This window comes from Protomyctophum bolini (assembly GCF_963924005.1).
Source record: "Protomyctophum bolini genome assembly, chromosome: 3".
Lineage (NCBI taxonomy): Eukaryota > Metazoa > Chordata > Actinopteri > Myctophiformes > Myctophidae > Protomyctophum > Protomyctophum bolini.
The window spans coordinates 43721384-43743991 of NC_137864.1; the positions used below are offsets into that span (position 1 = coordinate 43721384).

The 22608-nt window shown below is 43.6% G+C and overlaps 1 protein-coding gene across 2 annotated transcripts in view; it reads right to left on the reverse strand.

Annotated features, from left to right (window-relative positions):
• Window positions 1–13355, reverse strand: part of LOC308311145 (E3 ubiquitin-protein ligase DTX4-like) — a 48698-nt gene extending 35343 nt beyond the window's left edge. Inside the window, exons 1-2 of one of the 2 annotated variants that reach the window (XM_080757704.1) lie at window positions 12972–13355; window positions 11147–11373 (exon numbers count right to left, since the gene is read on the reverse strand). In XM_080757704.1, coding sequence (XP_080613830.1) covers window positions 11147–11357 — 211 coding nt within the window. In that variant the 5' untranslated portion in view covers window positions 11358–11373; window positions 12972–13355. Of the gene's footprint in view, window positions 1–11146; window positions 11374–11686; window positions 12071–12971 lie in introns of those variants that run through there. The other variant, XM_080757703.1, reaches the window with a different exon arrangement.
• Between the last annotated feature and the right edge of the window lie 9253 nt (window positions 13356–22608).

The following is a 22608-nucleotide window of genomic DNA, read 5'->3' on the forward strand; positions in this document are numbered from 1 at the left end:
GTGGGGGTCCCCGGAACATCCAGACCCCCAGGAACGCGACAAGGAAATGACCGTGTGGGGATCCCTCTACTGTACTGTCTGTCACTGTACTGTACTGGCACACCCGAAATCATCATATATACAGTTAATATGTGCGTGTGTGTGTGTTAGGTAGTGAAAAACAATCATGCTGTTTTCGATCTGAGATCCACCCAGCCACACAATTTATCGTACAATGAATAGCTGATTAACAAGCTTGTATAAACCTGCTATTTTCACTATTTATGTCGCCAATTTGTGTATAATGGCATGCCCAAAATAAGGGAGCCAGGTTGCTCTTCCAAATGCAGAAATTACACAGCAAGGGGCGACAGAGTGGCGCAGGGGTAAGTGAGTGTGTGCGTGCGCACGCACACAACAAATAGCATTGTGATTGCATCATTTGTTTACTGGATTATATTATACCCCTGGAATGCATTTTCTTGTCTTTTTTCCTTCTTTCTTTCCGTTACCACTGAGCAGTGAGCACAAGCCAAGGCTTTTCACAGAGAAGTTCACCTCACTACAAGCCGTCAGGTTAATGGCAGCAGCGTGTAGAAAAACACCCCCAGCTGGTTACGGCTTGTTCCTGGCCCGTGAAACTCGTCAACAAAGTGGTCGCTCTGACCACGTCATGACGATGCAAAGCACTATTTTGACGGTACTTACATGACGGTTTGTTTTTTCTTACGAATTTGATGTTTCTGTCTGAAGTGCTTTCTCCTACTCACTATTAACCACTCAATCCTACTTTTTAGTACAGTACTGTATATTCAGCTATTTATAAATAGCTGACACAATGTGTCAGCTGACACCTATAGTCAGCTTGCCTTGTAGGTCAGCGAATTTCCACACATTTCTAAAAACATTGAAAAATGTGCAAGCATTTCAGAGGGATGTTTTGAGAGAATAGTGTACATTGTCGCCGATAATGGCATGCCCCAAATCATAGGTATGCCAGGGTTCATGTGGTTAACCACAACTATTCTACACGCCCGGGTAAACACGAACGCAACTATTTAGCAGGACATTCCCAACCGGAGTGAATCACAAGAAATTAGCACTAAAAGTAAACCAACAAATATGTACAAACACTTCATTATAGGTCCCATAACAACGTAGTACTACTGCTAGTAGTACCATTAACGCCACTGATAATACTCAAAAACACTCTCTCAGTCATGAGTAAGACATTGTAGAATTCGAGGTCAGAAACTTGGGGGTCAGAAAGTGTTGCTCGCCTTTTCTCTGCCTTTCTCTTACCAGCTGACCTCACATGCCTTTCTGACTGCGTAACCACCCTTTCTCTGACACACACACACACACACACACACACACGCGCGCGCAGCATTCCTTTCCGACTTTATGTCCTTCTGTCCTCCTCATCAACACAGCAGCAAGTTTTTCTCTTGCTCAAATCCCGTTGACGTTTCATTTCTGTTTTGTTTAAATCATACAAGGAATTTGAGTCGGTTGCAAGTTGCAAGCGCTGCACCTTCACTCCCCCCTCTGCCGCTCTCCAAACTCCCTTCAAATGTCTTAATGATTAAGTGTTCGATAATATGTCTCAACGGGCTGACTCCAGCCCAGTCCACTCCCGAGCGAAGAAGAGTATAAAGCCGCAAATTGAGGCCAGCCAGCTGGGTCCCAGCTGGTTCACGCTGTACCTCTATACCTCCACCGCACTGTCCTCAAACAACCCTGGACTGGAACAGCAGCAGACTAAGGATCGGAAGACAGAGAGGACGGAACAGAGATATGGACATGCACAATGTCACTGTCGGGTGGAAACCTTGTACGTGAAATGTATTCCTGGGTTCTAATGGATGTCATGTAGTAATTATTTAGTCACAAGCTCTTAATACGTGCCATTGGTTAAATGTTTATAAAGACCACAGACAGACTTAACCACTACAATCCTGGCATTTATATTTTGAGCAGGTGATCGTTTAACTTTTATTTCCCCCAAAAAACGAATACTGCAGATCTACAAGCACAACATGTCACCATGCGACGTGTTGTGAGCTTGGAAATAGGTCCTTTTCACTACTTTTGCAGGGTCCTTTGACCAGAGCAGGCACATAAGACAAGACTGATGAATAGATTTTAAAGATAGGGAGAGATGGAGAGAGGTGACGGTAAGTTGAAAGAGATGGAGAAGCGGAAGAGGTGTAGTGCAAAGTTAAAATGCAAAGTGAGAGGAGAGGGAACAGAAGAAGGACTAGAAAAAGCGCCCTTCTGGGCGCAGGTCTCCACCAGGAGGATATAGTGTGTGTGTGTGATGTTTGGCAAAGTGTTTAGGAGCAATATAAACGTGTATGTGTGTGTGTGTGTGTGTGTGTGTGTGTGTGTGTGACGTGGCTTAGCCTGTTGTAGCGCCACCATGAGGCTGATTTGAAAACTGTCAAGTGGCATTTCTTCCTCAGCCTAGTGGGAATATGCATGCAGTTTCACCACAATCGGACGCTGCGTTGAGTAGTTGTGGCGATTTGTACAAAACGGGTACAAAGCGGGCTACTCCTGAAAAGTTTAGAAGCCAATCGTAGCCAATGAGGGTGGATTATGAGAAATCAAACAAACCCGTTTTGATCACATGTGTACACAGAGGATGTGTACCGATTTGCGTGAAATTTGGATAAAATCTGAAGGAGTAATATTATGTTTTACATAATGTAATATATGTTTTACATATGTCGGCCTCCTGGTGGCGCTATGAAGAGCAGATGTGAAAAATGCCAGGCAAAGCGGCCTCCTGGTGGCGCTATAACAGGCCGTTCTGGAGATTTTGGGGCAGAGGTTCGTCGTTGGCATCCAGGGAGTGTGTGTGCAAAATGTGGCATCGACCGGGATAAAGGGTGCCGGAGATTAGCTGTTCACAGACAGACGGACGGACGGAGTGCAAAACATACTCTCTCCCCATGCATTCGGCCTGGTGGAGACAAAAATAGAGAGTTGCTGAACGACAACAGATGACTACAGGGCAGTCAGTAACGTCACACCCAGAGAGAAGAGGAGAGAGTTCAGGGGAAGTTCATGTTGATGTGGACTGGAGACACCAAAAACAAAAACCATTGCGCTGATCGCCTGCCAAGTTCCAACTCTCTCTCTGACACACAAACACACACATGTGTCTTCTATCCCTCTCCATTTACAAGCATACAAATACACACGCACATAGGTTTGCATTAGATTGTAAGTGATTTCCATTCATCCACCATTCTGTAACCCCGGCCTTAATTCCAACTCTACCCCTAAAAGCTTCGGTTTGGCATTATTTGTATTTTGTATAAATGTCACAACTTCACACAAGTCACAAGATGCAATGCACGGTTTGAAGGCTTCCTAATTTCATTATTGCATTACTCTAATCTACTGACAATGTGCAGTTAGTGTCAGGCCATTCCCCAGGAGTTTTATCGTCATTCCATACAGGTACAGAACGACATTTGTTACCCAGGAGGCCAGGACCCAGGTCATGGCAGAATAAATTACACATAAACGCTACATAATACCCATTGTGAAAATAAAGCACTATGTCACCTGACAAGTGGTTTGGCAGGTTTCTCTCGGACTGCCACAGTGGGTTGGGTGGGGTGCGAGTGAACATTTTTGACCGTGGGGAGTCAGGGGGAGGGGCCACAGTGAAGGGGGGGAGCCAGCTTGTTTTGAAACACAACATCTTGTTATCGTAGTCCTCCTTGTTTATTTTTGGGGGATTTGTTTCGCATAGTTCAGCTTAAACCACTTAACCCATTCTGACCGGGCACCCATTTTGGTGTTAGCATCATGTTATGCTTTACCTATTGAAAAATAGCAGATCTACAAGCTCATATCGCGCCACCGAGTGGCGCGATACGAGCTTGTAGGTCTGCTATTTTTGAAAAATTCGAAGAACGACTGACATTTTTAGAATCTGATCTCAGGTCAGAATGGGTTCATCAGACCAGTGTGTGTCCAGTGGAAACCTCGTATGAATCTGATCTCAGGTCAGAATGGGTTAAGCCCCATTATATACTTTTCCGTACGACGGTGTCACATGAAAATAGCCTACGAGTAGCCTACAAGATCACTTACGATTTTCAAAAGAGTTTGGAAATCTTGCCTATAACGCCATGCCCAAAATAGCGATGCCATGTTAAAAGTGGTTAATCAATTCAATTAAAAAAAACCTTCCTAAACTTAGTCTTGATTATATAAGTATAACCCAAACCTGTGACCCTAAGAGGGCCACCTTGAAAGTATGCACCAGTGAATTGTCTTCCAGGACTTTCCTGGAAGAGGTATAACTTTCAGTGTCTCTGTACCTCGATCATCCCGTGTGATCATTATTTTTCTCTTCTTCTGTGGCCTAGAACTATCAAACCTGTCTCCTCCCATCTCTCTTTCTCTCTCTGTTAAGCTCTATTTTGTCATTCCATCCCTCCATCCATCCATATGCTGTCTCTCCGTGTCCCCCATGCGCCTCTTTGAACCCCATCACATGAGAGTCATCAGTCAGAGATCACGACTGTCTCTGATGTGCACTAACGTTTGTGTGCGCGTTGTGATGTGTGTGTGTGTGTGTATGTAATGTCTGGGTTTTTTGGTTATAAGCTTTCACGCTTCATAAAGCTTGCGTGTGTCTGTGTGTCTTTGCTCTGCGTTATCCATTCATGTTTGCGTGCAGTGTGTTAGTTTGTGCACGTGTGTGTGTGTGTGTGTGTGTGTGTGTGGGGCCTTGGGGCTAATCCCTGGACTGTTCTACAGACATTTATCACACTGATCAGTGCATGCCTGTGCATGTGTGACCATTTGGTCTGTGAGAGGGTGAGTGTGCTGCGGATAAGGCAATGAGCAATGGTTCCCCCCCCGGGGGGGTCTCAGGCCAGGGGCCCCACAGTTAACAGTAACCCGACACACAGAGTTTCACAACAGCTCAGTGAGCAGAAAGACTCCTCTGACCCCGTCAACTTGTGTTTCTGTCTCTCAGTTTCTTTTACAGCTCTCGTTTCTCTCGGACCAAAAACAAAACAAGAGTAAGAGTCAAAACTCCCCGCAGGCCCCCCCCCTCTAGCAGGCCCGGAGAGGCCCCCCTCTAGCAGGCCCGGAGGAGAGGTCACACTGCCCCTCTAGCAGGCCCGGAGGAGAGGTCACACTGCCCCTCTAGCAGGCCCGGAGGAGAGGCCACGCTGCCCCTCTAGCAGGCCCGGAGGAGAGGCCATGCTGCCCCTCTAGCAGGCCCGGAGGAGAGGCCATGCTGCCCCTCCTCTAGCAGGCCCGGAGACTAAAGTAGAGGCCACGCTGCTCCTCTAGCAGGCCCGGAGGAGAGGCCACGCTGCCCCTCCTCTAGCAGGCCCGGAGACTAGAGGCCCCGCTGCCCCTCCTCTAGCAGGCCCGGAGAGGCCACGCTGCCCCTTAAGCAGCATTCAGTCTGGAACAAACTCCCAGTAAACTGCAGGTCTGCTACACCTCTTAGGGTCTTTTAAATCAAAGTTGAAGAATTTTTGTTTGCCACTGCCTTTCACTAAGGTTTGTTCCCCCAAATATATGCAGTTGAAAGAGATTTTGTCCTTTATTCAAATTATGAATCGGTAAGAGATTTTTTTGCCCTACTACTATTCTCTTTTAGCCTCCTCCCCCTCATATTCTGTCCCGTTCGATTTCATTTGAGGTAGGAGTTGACCTTTCTAAGGTGCATCACTTTGAGGGAGATAACTTTAGCTCTGTTGAAACGGGAAGCCGTTCTGTGGCAACGGTCGACTGACACCATGAAGACAAATGTACAACTACAACACCAAAGCAAGGGCTTTCGTTGAATATTGTGTTCAAGTATGCTGGCAAAGCACCAGGGGCACGATGTGCTCTGCATTCACAGGACTGTGTGTCCTTGTTTCTTTATGGAGGCTGACAGTAGGAATGTTGAGAAAGACGGCAAGGACAGGCATAGGAGGAAGCTGGTGTGTGGTTATGGCTGACTTTCTGTTTCAAATTATCGTACTGGCCGGTTTCTGGCTCGCCATGCTTTTAGTCTCTCCTCATTCATTCCTAGACATTCTTCTAGACTCATCTCTTCTCTCTTTTCGGAAGGGGCTAAAGTCTCTCACTTCTTCCTCCAGCTCCATCTTCCATCACAGAATAGATTTCTGACAGTCCTGGCTGCACTCTTTCATCTCTCCCCTCTCTCTTTCATCCTACAGCACCACTCCCTTCATCCCTCTGGTTTTGTCTCTGGTGCTTTTAACCTATGCTTTGAAATGGTCCCCTGAGCCCGGGAATCAGAGTCGACCTTTACACACAGACACACACACCTGAGACAAGAGATCGACTGCACAGGAAGTGTGACGGAAGAAAGATGATAGACATACAGGAAAGACAGACTCGCCCGAACGTTAACTTAAGAGAGAGGAGGATAAAAAGACAAAGAGACAGGGGACAATAGAGAAAGGGAGAGCCTAGCGTTAACATAGATAGATAGAGAGAGGGTACCAGGAAGACAACCTAACCCGACACCACCAAGTGTTTGTAGAGTGTCAATATTTGTTCCTCACTCGTCCTACGGAGCGGAGCCCAGCCTCCTACGGAGCCCAGCCTCCCCCATGACCCTCGCCCCAGGGCATCATGGGGGTCTGGGAAAGGGTCTCCTTCATCAGGAGCAGCTGGAGTACTGCACAGCCAGGTGGAGTGACTAACTGCTGTTAACAGACATGGGCTCCAATAAAGCGACCAGGGCAGTGATTGATCCGACATTCCATTCAAACGGCTTCCCAAAGTTAAAATAGAAATTGTCACTAAAGTTTAGTTGCTATTTGCCAAATTGCCAAGAAGATTTATTTTTCCTGAGACACATTAGATATGTCACATTTTGTATCGTCATACTGAAATTGACTGAATTGAAAGAGAAAGGAACAAGGGATTCATTGAAATGCTCTATTCTTGTAACCGGGGACAAAATATCTGATCTCTAGACAGCTCAATACAAAAGGAAATGAGTTAGTCGTAGCCTCGTTACAATTCAATCTCCTTCTCCATATCAAGAAAGCCGCTCATCACTCTCGCTTCCCTTGTTCTCGCACACAACACACACACTCACGCGCACACACACACAATGACACACTCCCGCCGTGTGTGTGTGGGAGTGAGCGCAGGCTGTGACTATTCTGATAGGTCATAAGGCTATGACTCGGCCCATTCCACAGAAGGAACGACAGAGAGGAGAGAGGGGGGGGGGGGGTTGATGAAATCATAGAAACCGCAGTAGATCCCAATCTTAAACTCACTGCTACAATACCCTGATGTGTCGGAAATACAAAGACTACCGAGAAAGGATAACAACGCCACACAGCCCAAACGATATTGGACTTGATATTGGGGATTACAAAATTATCGGCAGATAATTCTGAAGTTTTCACATCGGCATACATTAGAACTACATACAGAACTGCTGTGATAGGCCAATATTGGCCAGTCGACTCGATAGCCTATGTCTGTCTAGCTTTAAACAACACCAAATTTTCTCCAGATCTGCTCTTAGAACAACCGTCACACCAAAGAGAATGACGGACAGCCATCCGAGGCTTTTTTTAATCACAAGAGGTGCGTGTCATGAAATAGAGTGAAAACGCCGGGCTATGTTACGGACCTGAGGCATTTGCTAATGGCTGTATGTTGTCATGTGAATGCCTGTGCTGTCGAACAGTCTGGAGGGCTTTTATCTATGGCACAGCTGGAGGGAGGGCCACAGCCAGGCACAGACCTGTTCCCTTATGACCGCAACTGTCAGCGCAGCCTGAGAGTGTCTGCTTGTTGGGAACATTCATATTCATGGTGTTCTCATGACGTGCTTTGCCCTCCAGTCTGGCGCAACGCCACAGCTCATAGTCAATGTTTGTCATCACCGACAATTCCTTGTTCTTTTGAATTACCCAAGATGTCTGCGAACGAATAGTATGAACAGAAGAAAATCTCCCACCACTACCCACTTTAACTTAGAGAACAAGTGGTCCCGCAACACATGCAGTCTTTTCTTATGACATTGCTCCTGCTCTTTGACTTCATTGACTATGAAAATATACAAGCGTGACATTTGGATACTCTCAGAGTTAAAGTATAGTTGAAATAACTCTGTATTATCCAGACGAGCTTTTATTTATAGGATGTTGTGCACTGCGTCGGTGGAGCTCAAACAGAGCAAAAGGAACCGAAAGTCACCATGAGCAAGCTAACATTTATGTTATTGCTTCACAGGCATTTAAACCAACACCAACCAGTGTCTCGCTGCTTATTGCACACAGCAGCATGCCGGGGACCATCATTAAGCACGGTCACTGAACCACCTGAATTGTGTCAACAATGGCCTCCAGGCACTTCAAAGAGTGTGTCCTTTGACATCGTCAAGATAAAAGATAACAATGAGATTTACACACTACACTAATGAGTCACTGAGAATCATATACCTGCCGCACGGGCACCACCCAGTCACAAAATCCTTTTACTAAAGCAACTCTGCATAATGTTTCCTCTGCATTTTAAACCCCGGAACAAATTTTAATGAATGAAACGTTATTTAACCAATATGTCTGCAATTCGTAACTGGCCCCTTTATATATAGAAGTGTATATTTGTACGTCTCTAAATGTTCTGATTAATTGAAAATGGTGGACCCTGTTGTAAACAAGTGTAATGCTTTATCATAGTGCCGTCCAGTCCACAGTAACTCATCTTTGGATTACCTCTTATGAGCGGTAGATATTTGTTCTTCTATGTGTTACAGTGGAAGTCACCTCTTTCCGTTGGGAAAGAACAAAAAACGTGCAAACTGCAGCTTTAAAATGCACATTTGACTTGCGTTCTATGTCTGGAATGTTTCACTGCATGCTCCTAGCTTCCCAGCTGGAGTTCGATCCACCAATGTCATCACCCTGGCCTCTCCCAGAAACAGAGGCTTGTTTACAACCAAGTGAACCAACGCCAGTTTTGTGCAGCAAACCTGTTACATCAATGCTGTAAATTTACATTCAACTAGAGTACCGCTGTTCCTCCAAAGACGTTGTATGAGGTGTCGCACAGCAACAATAGCATATCTATCTACAAACTCATAATATGTCACATTGCCACACGTTGTGAGCTTGTAGATCTGCCATTTCCGAGCATTTTTGCATCATTTTGCAACATCTTTGATTGTTCACTTTGTCGATCTATCCTGTTCTCTACAGCTTCCACTTCGCTGAACTTGCAATAACCAGACCCCCACCATCTCCCTCCCTGCTGGCCTGCTATCCCCTCTCCCACCCGCTTGCATGTGTGTGTGTGGGTATGTGTGCCAAGCGTGTGCATGAATGTGCGTGTATCAAAATGTATGCGTGCGTGGGTGCTTGAATGTGTGTGTGTGTGTGTGTGTGTGTGTGTGTGTGTGTGTGTGTGTGTGTGCGCGTCTCTCGTAGCCACAATGGAGCAGCTCACATCTGTTCCCCCAAAATTCAACAATGGAGCAAAATGCGAGAGAGACAGAGAGAGAGAGACTACAGACTTCCCAATTATCCCACACCCCCATTTCTCCAGCACCCCCTGCACCCCCCTTATTCCCCAGTCTCCCACATCCAAGCCCAAACCCAACGGGCCCCTTGGGACTGGGCCTATTGACGAAACTAAACACACAAGAGAACGGCCGAGAAGGGGGGCCAAGAGTGAGGGAGGGAATGAGAGAGGAAAACGAGGACCTAGAGACAGAGAGATAAAGAGTGAAAGACAGAGGGAGACAGACAGATTGGTACAGAGAGGGCGAAATGGAGAGACACAAGATAGGATAAAATAAAATAAGAGATAGACACAATGAGTGTGGCAGAGAGGGAGAGAGGGCTTACAAGGACGGAGCACACAGTAAAATCCTTAGTGTTCTTTTCACTCTGAAATGGAACCAATGGAACCAAATGGACCCTTATGGGTTATAGATGAACACAGAGGATTTTACTGTGTAGCTAAAGGGAATTCTTTGCTCATTAGACCTTGAAATCTCTCATTATCTGCCCCTCTCCAGAAATCTCTCTGCTTATGTTTCTACGCAACACTCCACACAGCTTTCCCCGTTTTTAGTTACTTTCTCTATTGCTTTTCCCGTGTCTCCAATAGCATTTTCATCTCTTCCGTTACGCCCTCTTGCATGTGCCTAAAGGTTTTGCAGACCCTTGTTCTTCTGTTACAAGGCCCTTATGCAGCTGCTTGTGTGTGTGTGTGTGTGTGTGTGTGTGTGTGTGTGTGTGTGTGTGTGTGTGTGTGTGTGGGGTAAGGTCTGAAGGAATGTGGTTGACTATTGCAATGTTGGTCATTTACAGCTGTTCTAGATCATCACTCAGGTTCAACTGTCCCCGCCACACGCACACACACCCACACACCCACACACCCACGCACACACAGACATCCTACATAATAGAACAGAATAGGCCTACACAAGATGTAATATTTCACCAATATACCAGCCACCGAGCAGCAAGATTATCTGACCTATTAATTAGCCAGTTACTGAGATCAACTTGACGTTCTGTGTGCTTTGCATGCTAGCCTGTATGTGTTGTTGGTACGATTGTCCAGGGGCAATGCTGCTCTGACAAAAGGTGAAGAAAGCTTGAAGAAGAATACCAGTGTGTGCATTCATTGCATGTGAGCCTTCTGGAAGTGCCAAGGTTCTGAATCAACATCTGTGGCACAATGTCAACACTGCATAACTGCAATAACACATCGACTCTCACTAAGAAACAGTGCCATTCCCCAATTCAATACTATACTAATTACTAATTCTGTTTTCATTATAGTGTGTTAACACTATAAAAAAAAATAGTACTAAATACGGTATAGTACCTACAGATGCCAATAATGGGATTGCAAACTGGCAAATGTTTCTCTATTGATGTTTTTCTTAATCTCTGGTCCAGAGATTAAGATGTTGTGGACTATATTAATCTGTTTATGGGTCAAATGAACCATGGACCATTTGCACAGTTAAAATTAGCACTCCAGATTGTCTGTGCAGACCCCTTTCTTTGTACATTAAAAAGAGACCCTGGCAATTCTATAAAAAAAAATATCACACCCACTGCTCAATGCAGCCTTTCCCACCCCACTGATCATTGATCCCTCCCATCCTGCCCAGTCTTACCTGTGTCCTGTCTGAACTGGTGCATGGACTGGAGGTCTATGATGTAGGGCGAGAGCCTGCTGTCCACCTGGCCGAGCACCACGCTCCCTCCGCGGGGGTCGCTGCTCCGGATGGCCGCCTCGATGTGGTGGGACACCGCGGGGCCGTAGGGCCGCCAGCGGCCGTGCTCGTTTAGCCATTCCCAGACCACCACGGCCGAGGCCACGAGCATGCTGTTACTGTTGGCCCTGGCGAAACGAAATACAGGTTTTAAACACCAGATATGCTACTGTTTGTGAGAGATGGGGGGGGGATCACGCCTGGTCTGCAGATCTGAGAAAATGGGTGACATTATTATTTTTTGCACACAATGGCTCTCCTCTCCTCCCTTTGAAATGGCATTACAGATTTTTTTTAAACCAGGATCTTCCCGTGTGAGCAAGGGCACATTTCCCCCAGTGTATGTATGATAGAACATAGAAATGCAAATTACATGCGTATCACGGGGGGGGGGGGGGGGGTAAACATGCAAGCTTTTATTAAACGTTTGGGTGGTCTTACATTTAGCCGAGGAGGTCGTGCTAACGCCGGGAGGAGGCATCCATGAAGACCCGAGTCTCTCGCATAGCGGAGCGCCCCGGTTGTTGTTGTTAAAATACACAATGTAGCCTATCGAGTATCTACAATGTAGATACGTTTTCCAGAAATGCACATGCAATAAAAAACAGCTAGGAGGAATAAAGCCAGGCAGACGTCCTCCTCGGTGTTGTGGTTAGCATTTACTCCCGTCAGTCAGACAAAACGATATTATTATTATCCTCGGCTACTATTTCCAAAGACCACGGTCCGATTTCTTCAGGTTTTCTGTAGCGCTAAAAAAATCGACTTCAACACAACAGACAAGAATAAATGAACGTGAATCAAAGCTCCAGCCTGCTGGTAAATAATGATGTCCAACATCAGATCACCACCACAACAACAGACAGACAGACTCGACGTGGTGGTGACGCTCCTCCGTGCCGTGGGTTAGTTCAGGGCGTAGCAGCAGCGTGTAGAAATGTGTTTTTTTTAAAGTAGAGAAATGAATGATCCAACAGACACCACGCACTGGCACGCACACGCGCGCACTTTCACAAGATCTGTGGAACAGGTTCAACTAGATCTAGTCTGGATAATGGCCGGGAAAACAACAACAATGGTGTCGCTTGCAGAGAGGGGCAGCCGCATACATACATACAACATATACAAGCTTGTAGATAAGTTCTGATCGGCGAGCGCCGCCGCGGCCGATAATACCTGCATTTTAATGTCTGTGTGACTTGCTGACTGAACTCATGTAGATTTTTAGACTGATGTGTATTTTATCGATTCTGACACCTTCAATATAACAGAATCGATCAAATACATCTACGAGTCTAAATCTTAGACTTGAACTCATGTGCGTGTGTTTGTGAAATAAAATAAAACAAGAGTCGTGAAACAAAAACCTGGAACTGTGTTTCGTGTGCTTTCACTTTAGAAACTATTACAAAGAAATGGCCCCGTATGGCTACTGATGGCCGATCGTAGTTTCTAATCTGCAAGCTAAATTAGTCCAATTAACAGCTAAACTAGTCCAAATAACAGAAACTATAGGATTTAGAGGATGAATGAATGGAGTCATCGGTCATTTAAAGTTTAAAGTTTGCATTCATAAAAACACAGAAGAAAAAAACATCCGTATTAATTTATCCATTTGTAACTCTGAAATCTCAAATGTAACCAAATGGACGCTCTTCAGTTGTACTTAAGAGTAACAATGAAGAAGTTTTACTGTTGATTTCATAACAACCGTAACAACACGCACCTTTTTCTTTGGGATCCACTGGGTCCTCCTCAGATGTCGTGTTTTAAACAGGGACAGAACACGACCCTGCTGCTGAAACTCTATTATTGTTATCTTCTGTCCGTCCGTTATGCTCCACCATGGCTCTCTGTTGCAATCTAGAGGTCTCTCTTTTAATTCCTCACAAATGAATAATAATCCAACCCCAACCTGGAGGAAAATGTGTTCTTCTTATCTCATGTCATCACGAATACACATCTGATAGACTGGGGTCCATATTGGGACCCGAGTATCCCAGAGAAAAGCCATCAAGAATGTCCCATCGATATCAGTTCGTATCCGTAACCATCTTCACCACCCGGGTTCCAACTTCCAATGGTCCAGACTCCACTTAGTCCAGACGGTCCAGACACACTATAGTTTATTATGAGGAGAAGTTTGTGATGAACATAGAGGGTCACAGTCACGGAGGCAGATCACCACGCCCCAATCTCCCCTAGCAACCGAAAGGAGAGGATCCATTGGTACGCGGTGCTATCCCACCCATGGGATCACATCTATATCCTATAACCCCGAAGGACGGAGCGAGTTTTATCAGCTATGCAATGGCGCCCTCTACTGGACTGGATTGAATGGGGTTTTTTTCCATAAAACTCACCGTGTTGCAGCGGTATCTTTAATGTGAATTATCCGCTCTCTTGCTCTGAATTAATCAATGTAGACTCAAGACGTTTCCACTTGATAAATATAAACAACAACAATCACATTTCATGGGAAAAATACCATTATCCAATTATACCGCGGATCGGAGGGGATATGAAATAATAAACATTATTTATGCAAGCATAATGCAATGCAAGCATTGTCTGGATCTACGGTAGTTTAAATGAAACGTGGGCCTCACCTGGCTACACTGTAACTGTTCCATAAAATATGCAACGGAGTTTAGTCAAAGATTAAAAAAACACACATTCTCCTTGGATACCAGCATCGGGCTCCATAGCTCAGGGGTTAGAGCACTGGTCTTGTAAACCAGGGGTCGCGAGTTCAAATCTCGCTGGGGCCTAAGCTAAATCTTTATTTATATTTACTAAGCTTCATTGTTTATACTCTGTCGCTAATCAAAATAAACATCTACTAAGCATCCCAACTATACCCGACTATGGTCACGACCCCTTCTTAGATAGTTGTAGCTCTTTTATGGAACGCTACACCAAGCAACACCACTAGTACACGGCTACACGCATGAATAAAACTTTAGTAATGGGTCCAACATAGTATGCATTGCAAAGCGTTTGTGCGTCGCGTTTGCCGAAAACTGAAATACAACCTGCCTGAAATGCACAAGTGGACGATACCATGCGATAGAAGAAGAGACAGTTAACTTTAGTGTTCATTATGGAAAACAATACGACAGGACACTTGACAAATGCTCTATGAATTTGCAGACCGCTTATTTATTTATCTTAATCTGGTAACGTAAAAATGTAACTACACGATACATCCGATCCTATAAGGATATATAGTCAGCGCACGTGACGCGATATCAGAGCCCGGATAGCTCAGTCGGTAGAGCATCAGACTTTTAATCTGAGGGTCCAGGGTTCAAGTCCCTGTTCGGGCGATACTTTTTTTTTTTTTTTTCTCCCTATCTAGCTTATACCATACCTAGCCCCTAACGGACTGTAAGGAGGCTTCATTAACTGACCATTGACGGAAGGAGGGCTTAATTTATTGACCATTCACGCTCCCAGCATTAGCTAGCCAGGCCAATGGAATAGCCCCCCCTCCGCACCCCCCGCACTTTAGCCAATATCTTCTTCCTCACTTGTGAGTGAATGAAAACCAGACCCTCGCAAATCAACGTGCGCTGCGATCCGCACTCTGCACCAGCCCACAATAGAACACTTGTAAAGAACGAGGCGTCACTTTAATCATATCAACTTTTCAACTGTCCAGTCACAAAACGCAGTTCCGCAGACAGTAGGCTATCGCAACAAACTTTTCTCTTCCCTTCTCTCTCTACTCTCGCTCCCCCTGCTGTTAGGCATTGATGATTGATTGATTGATTGATTGATTGATTGATTGAAGTATTTATCAACAGTTTGCAGAATTACAGTACATTTCAATGTATAGGAACTTCTCAGTCTTACAACAATATGCCTTTAATACATTCTGATTATTCTTTGAATGGAATATGTAAGGGATAATGTCTGGCTAGCTGGTCATTATTGGGAGATAATTCAAGTGGAGGTGGTTAATCACCAAACATTCCAATGCTTTTTTTTTTTTTTAATATTCAGATATAGAATAGAATCATCATTGTATAATGATTGTATACAGTGAAGGTATGTACACTGTAGGAGTAGGACTAGTAGTGTCACTAGTGTGCCAATGTTTTGGGGAAGATAGCTAGCCCCTCCTATGTCCAGCTTAGGGTTTGTGTATAAACACAATCGTGTAATGTTGTGTCGCCCTCTGTTGTGTATTTTTGTTTGTCACTGATGTTTTATGTGTGACTGCAGCAGGGGTGAAAGCTCAAGACAAATTTCCCTCGTGGAAAATAAAGTTTACCATGACAAACATTGAAGACCCAAGGTGAGGACGCAGATTGACCGGAATGAGTGGTGTATTTTGAGAGGGACACATACCCTCACTTCACACAGGTGTGATTTTTACCTATAACTGCACTAATGTGTACACCCTGCATTTTTCACATCTGCTTGTTATAGCGCCACCATGAGGCAGTTTTTGCAAAAAATTACTTGTACAGATTTGATCAATACATCACACAAATCAGGATACGCCATCTCTAGTCATGTGATCAACACAGACCTGTTTGATTTAGCCCCTCCTATATACAGCTTTAATATTTGTTTTTCAACAATACAATACAATGCTTGTTTAAAAAAAAACACCATAGACAATAAATAGACATTTTCAAAAGGTTTGTATGCACACTAACTAGAGGCCAAGGAAAAACGTCTGCCATGCATTTTTCAAATCTGCCTTTTATAGCGGCTGCGCGCCACCAGGAGGCCGACTTATGTTAAACATATTTTTTAATATTAGTCCATCCATCCATTTTCAACCGCTTATCCATAGTCGGGTTGCGGGGGTAACAGAGGTAACACTAGAGAGCGCCAGACTTCCCTCTCCAGAGCAACATTAGTAACTTCCTCCTGGAGGATCCCAAGGCGTTCCAAGGCTAGTGAGTCGATGTAATCCCTCCATCTCATCCTTGGTCTGCATTGCATTTACCATGACATCAGATGCCATAGTGATGTCACGAGACCTGGTGCCATGGTCCATATATGGGGGCTGTCCCATGTATGGGGATTTTGAGTGATACACTGACTGACTGACACTGATTGACTGACACTGATATTTTATTAGTCCTTTACATTTAATCCAAATAGGCCATCACAGAAATTGGTACACATGATCTTTATAGTCATGTGATCAAGACGGATGTGTGTGATTTGTTTTACTACAGCGGTGCCCATTGGAGCCTCTACAGACGATGGAACGATGCAAGTTGGAAATGCATGCCCATATATGGAGTTCTTTGTCAGGCATGCCCAAATATGGAGTCTATGCCGATGTCAGAATGATGTCAGAAGTTCAGAAGAGGCCAGCTCCATATATGGACACTGGGCAGGGGCCATGTCCAGAGCCCGGACAGAAGCCTTTTGTGGTGGTTCTGGACAAGCGTGGCTCCGACCGATACCGGGCAGTGGGCACTGCACTCCCTGTGGGGGTATGGAACACGTGTGTCGAATTTGAAGTCGGTGGGGCGAACAGTTCTCTCTTTTTCCAGTTATAGTAGTGAGGAGGAGGACATTAACGTTTATATTTGTTAGTCTAATAATTATCCTGTTTCAGGATAATTATTGCCATTTGTGCCATTTGGAAAAGTTTAGCGCCCAACGTGGGGCTCGAACCCACGACCCTGAGATTAAGAGTCTCATGCTCTACCGACTGAGCTAGCCGGGCCATGTGCAACCTTACACGGCATCCCATTTTTAAATTTCCCTCCACAGTGACGTGTAGCTTCAACTCACACTTTTGCACACTTTTGCCTATCAAACCATCCAGTTCTACAAGTTCCACAACGTGATGTCAGCTTGTAGATATGCTATTTGTGCATTAGGCATCTTTGAGTGTGGTCATGTCTTTCACCATATTTCTTATGGTAGATATATCTCCATTAGTGTTGTTATCTTCTGAATCCATCTATCAGTAAGTTATTAGATGCAATCAAGGGATGCCAATAAAAGTAACACCACTGCGTTCATGATTTGTGGCATTGTGTGCAAAATGGGCTCCTCCTTAAAAAAAGCAAAAGGGTGTTCCCTGACCGGGAATCGAACCCGGGCCGCGGCGGTGAGAGCGCCGAATCCTAACCACTAGACCACCAGGGATACATGAGAAGATGAGTGATGTCAATATATTATATGTATTTTACAGAATACATGTTCCACCCACTTGGTTAGGGAAAAAAACAGTTAAAACAACGGAGGCACAACAGTCGCAAGCAAGTCGCAACGTTCAGCACTGTGACTTGTTATGGCCCCTTCAGACTGTAGGAGTTTTAAAGTTGTCGGTGAGTCATCAGATCGTTATGCATTTTACACTACAGGAGTCCTTTTTTTTTTAAGTCATTGTATGTGTCATTATATCCGTGTGGCTTTCACACTTGACTAAACGATTGATAGCCGACTAGGCATCACACACTGCAAGAGTTCACCAAGATGCAATCCAGACCCGATACATATAGGCTACATACATCATTTGAGTGCCGAAAGTGTGTATGACGAGCCATTAATAGAGACTAGATTTATTTGCAACAAGCAATCAAAATTATACAACAGGTTGTTCTGAGGAAGCAATCTGATTGATTGAAACAGCCTTCTAGCCGTGCTTCAAACAAACATGATGGAACACCTAATAAAAACTATTATTAAATTCTTAGTTTTAAGGGTAACTCTTGTATAATATTACACTCAAGGGGGTGCTTTAACGTCATTAATGCACTTCTGCGCTGCCTTTCAGAACTTTCCTGCAGCATTGCACTAAAAATTCTGCGATGATCACAGGCGTGCATTAATGACGTTAAACCACCCCCTCTGATTGATTGATTGATTGATTGAAATCTTTATTAACAGTTTGCAGAATTACAGTACATTTCAAGCACAAACTCAATACAAAGACTGTTAACTGTGAGTGGACGACCCAATTAAGCCTTACACTTGTTTACAACAGGGTCCACATTGTTCAATTCATCAAAACATTTAGAGACAAACAAATAGACACTTCTATGTAGTTAAAGAACAGAACAGGAATTCATCATATAGGAAGCGAAAAGGGAAAAAAAGTATATATACAGGGGGATAAAAGAAAAGAAAACGAAAGACAGAGTGTAGGGCGCCTGCACACAACACCATGCGTTGATGCCATTTGTGCATATGTGCAGGCACCCAACACCACGTCCATACAAAAACATAGTACAATCCATAGTACAAAGACAGAGTGTAGGGCGCCTGCACACAACACCATGCGTTGATGCCATGTGTGCATATGTGCAGGCACCCAACACCACGTCCATACAAAAACATAGTACAATCCAGATACAAATTCAGCTTTTACGGAGGCCAGTTTCGAATTGCAGCCATCCGTAGGTGCCCTTTGAGAGCAGTTTTGAAGGAGCCAAGGGATTCACATGTCTTAATGACTGTTGGTAGGGCGTTCCACATTTTGGTCGCATAGGAGCGAAAAGAATTTAGTCCCTTGTTTGTGCCGAATCTGGGTTGTACATGGTTTGTTGCACTCCCTCTGGTGTTGTGGGTGTGGACTTCGTTTACATTAAGGAAGTATTTAGACAGGTACATGGGTATCTTGGTGGTGTATCTAATCTTGTGGACCAGACCCATTGCAAGATGCTGTACTCTGTCGTCGACCCTAAGCCATCCCAGCCTGTCAAAGTGGGCAGGGGTGAGGTGGGTTCGGGGGGTGAGGCCAAGTAGGAGCCTGACCAGTTTGTTTTGGGAGGTCTGGAGCCTTGTTTTAAGGGCCTTTGAGGTGCTGTGGTACCAGGAGGTGGATGCATAGTCAAAGAAACCTTGTACAAGGGCTCCTGTTAAGGTCTTCAAGGTGTTTTTGTCGACCAGTGAGGAGATCCTGTAGAGGAATCTTGTTCTTTGATTGACTTTTTTGATTACGTTGGTGGCCATCTTATCACCGGAAAGATTGGCCTCCAGGATGGAACCTAGGTAGGTAATTTGATCCTTCCGTGTGATAATATCATCACCAACTCTAACCAAGAAGCCATCTGCCTTTTTGAGATTACTATTTGATCCTTGTGTTATATTGCATAAGTAGACTACTTGTAGGAGACACTTAAGTTGAATAAATTGGGTGCAGTAGGCCATATGTTTGATTCATTGATTATATATTGTTTTAGTCATAAATGTAAACAGGTAGACCTACAGTACGACATTTAAGGCAAAAAAATCCTGGGAATTGTGGTCCCATGTATTCAATTCATCAACATACAGGAGAATAAACAAGTAGGCCTACACAAAAATACATGTAATCAACAAATAAAAGTTCTGTTTACATACAGACAAATTGTTCAACAGTTCATAGCTATTTGCAAGTCAAACATACTTGATACTCATACAGCAGGCCATTTCAATGCATTAATTAACCACAATTTCTTTAAGTTAATACCGGTACTTAATTTTTGTTAAGCCTGCTTATACCACAAAACCAATTATGATTCGTTTTCAGGGTTTACAACAGAAGCATACGTTTAAAGGAGACCTTAAAAGTTAGAATACCTTGTATTGAACTGTACGATCCTGTACTTTTTTTCTGCAAACTGCAGCGCTAATAAAATAATCAATCAATCAATCAAAAGCACGCAGCATGTTATTCTCTGCAGATGCTCTTGCAAAGACAACCATGGAAAAGAGAGAAGACACACTTTCCCATTAATTAGCGGTTACTTAACTTGTACTATACAAGTTAGTTACACTTACACGTGCGTTGAACTCGTTGGTTTTTTAACACTAAACTTGGAACCATCCATCGTCAACCGACCATCCATTTATATCTCTCAAGCATTGTTTATTTTTTTCCCCCAGTGCGACTCCGAGCACGTTCCAGTCAGAGCCTTATTAGCTCAGCTGAGGTGACTGATTCATTGAACAACCAAAAGGAGCTTTCAAATCAAACAACCAAACTGAACGGATTAGTTTAACTTTACCTTTGTTTAGAATGAGTGTCAGTGAATCAAATAATTCCAACGCTTCCTCCAGAGTTATTTCAGTAGTCACTAGCCAGTGGCCACTGGCCAGTCGGCCAGCCTAGTTTACCTACACAAGTGAGTGTGCAATCAATGAGCACTGATTGACTGCCGCACATGCGCACATGCCCCTTCTCTGGCAGCTAGAAACCTGAATGTTCTTGTTTTACAATATTGCACGCTTTAATAATATTTGTCACAGAACTTGCTAATTGTTTAGTCAAATGTATTAATGTTGCTGCTGTAGCCTATATAGGCTACTGTCTGTTGTAGGCCTAAACGTTTATTATTATTATTATTATGTTGTTATTATTACAAAATATTATAAAATATTTATTTTGACGCAGAACTCATCACCATATCTATAATATAGTTCGACAATTCCTCTCTTTGTCAAAAATGCCAGTGTTCTGAGCTGTCAAGCTCAGAGTCAGCACACAGCACTTTGTCACATCACCACACAATTCAACCGAGGCCTCAGACAGACTGCCTATGACTATGGCATTGTGACTTACAGTGGAATTATTTATATGCTACTGTAATTAGTGAGGCAAACAGCCAATCACACACCATGTGGACTATATACATTAGGTTTCAATTAAATAGTAATAGCATTTAGTTTTTGCTGATTTTGAAATAGACCTATAAGATTAATTCCAGTGACGTAGTGGTTAACATATAGTAGCCTATACACCTTTCATGCGGAAGGTCATGGGTTCAAATCCTACTTGGGGTTGACGTCAGCAAGGGGCGAGCATGCATGCATGCCATCGCAACGGGTTCCTAAATGCCAAATCAAATGGGTTCAGATCTGAGCCAAGTCTCCTGCAGGAGACGCGTCTGTCCTGGACGGGAGTCTCCAGAAGTACCTCGAAGACCCTAAGACAAGGTTTATTTGACTGTGGATGAACCTCAAACAAGTGGTTAAATACATTTCGCTCTTATGCCACTAAAATGTGGAACGCCCTACTAACAGCCATTAAAATATGTGAATCCCTTGACTCCTTCAAAACCGCTCTCAAAGATTACTTAAGGGAGGCTGCAATTTGAAACTTGTCCCTGTAAAAAAAGTTAAAGTTAAAGTCCCCCCCTATTTTTCCATACTGTACACGCTTTTCCCTTTTTATTTTTATTGTATTTAACTGTATATATGATGATTTCCTTTTTTTCATAAAGGACCCTGATGTAAACAAGTCTTTGATGTAAACGAGTCTTAGTGCTTTTTCTGGTTATATCCTCGTAGCAGTTTTTGTATTGACCTGTACTTTCGTTTGATCTATTCTGTACCCATAATGTTTCCTTGCACAGTCACTGCAACAGTTTGGTAAGGTGAAGAGTTACACTGAAATGTAGGCTATAAGATGCAGAAGGTTCCGTTGACAATATAATGGGCCAGTTATGTATTTGTCCTTAATATGCTGTGCTGATGATACAAGTCTGATGCCTATACTGTATACTGGACTGGAGACAGGTTAAATGCACGGGGTTTGTTCCAGGGGCACTGACATTTTTTTAATGTACAATTTAAAGTAACTTAGTCAGTGCTACTCAAAACTTAGATATATAGAAGAGTATGTGGGAAAGTGTGTTTAGTTATTTGTTCAAGTTCTCTTTGGCCTTGTCATCTTATTTAAATATTGTATGAAAAGCTAGTGCCACATTTCTGTACTTTATTTCATTAGAACTCGATACATTTCTCTAGTCTAGAGAAATGGATAAACAGCATTTTGGAAATAATCCTTTAATATTTTATTTTACAATAAAAGAAGAAACCTGTACATTGCCAACTTGCACTGTACGAGGGGGAAATTCTAATATCAAAGAAACATTTCGATTTTGGTTGTGGAGACCTTCCTCAGCCATGATATACAGACAAGTGGACAGAATGAATCAGAATTAATTGGGTATGGCAGACATGTTCTATAATAAAACAGAAAGTGGAGATTTTTTAACATCATTGAAGTGAACAGTCATGGTCATTTTTACGAATAGAACTCTTGTGTTCATTTATTCCCTGTTTAAGCTGCCCAGATGTTTTACCAATGTATGCCAAACCTCCACATGGGCACTGCATGATAACATTTACAGTTCAGACAGAGAGGTAAAGGTGATACATGACAAGGTGACAGAGATGCAAGCAATGGTGCATGCAATCATGCACTAAGACTCAGAAGATAGACACAAGGATGCATTTGAATGTCATATCATAATGTAAGGGATAATGTATGGCATAGGTGATCATTATTGATAGATAAATCACAGACATGGTGATTTATCTATCAACAATGACCAACTAGCCATACATCATCCCACTTAAAACATAAATTAATGAATGGACCCAAAAGTGAC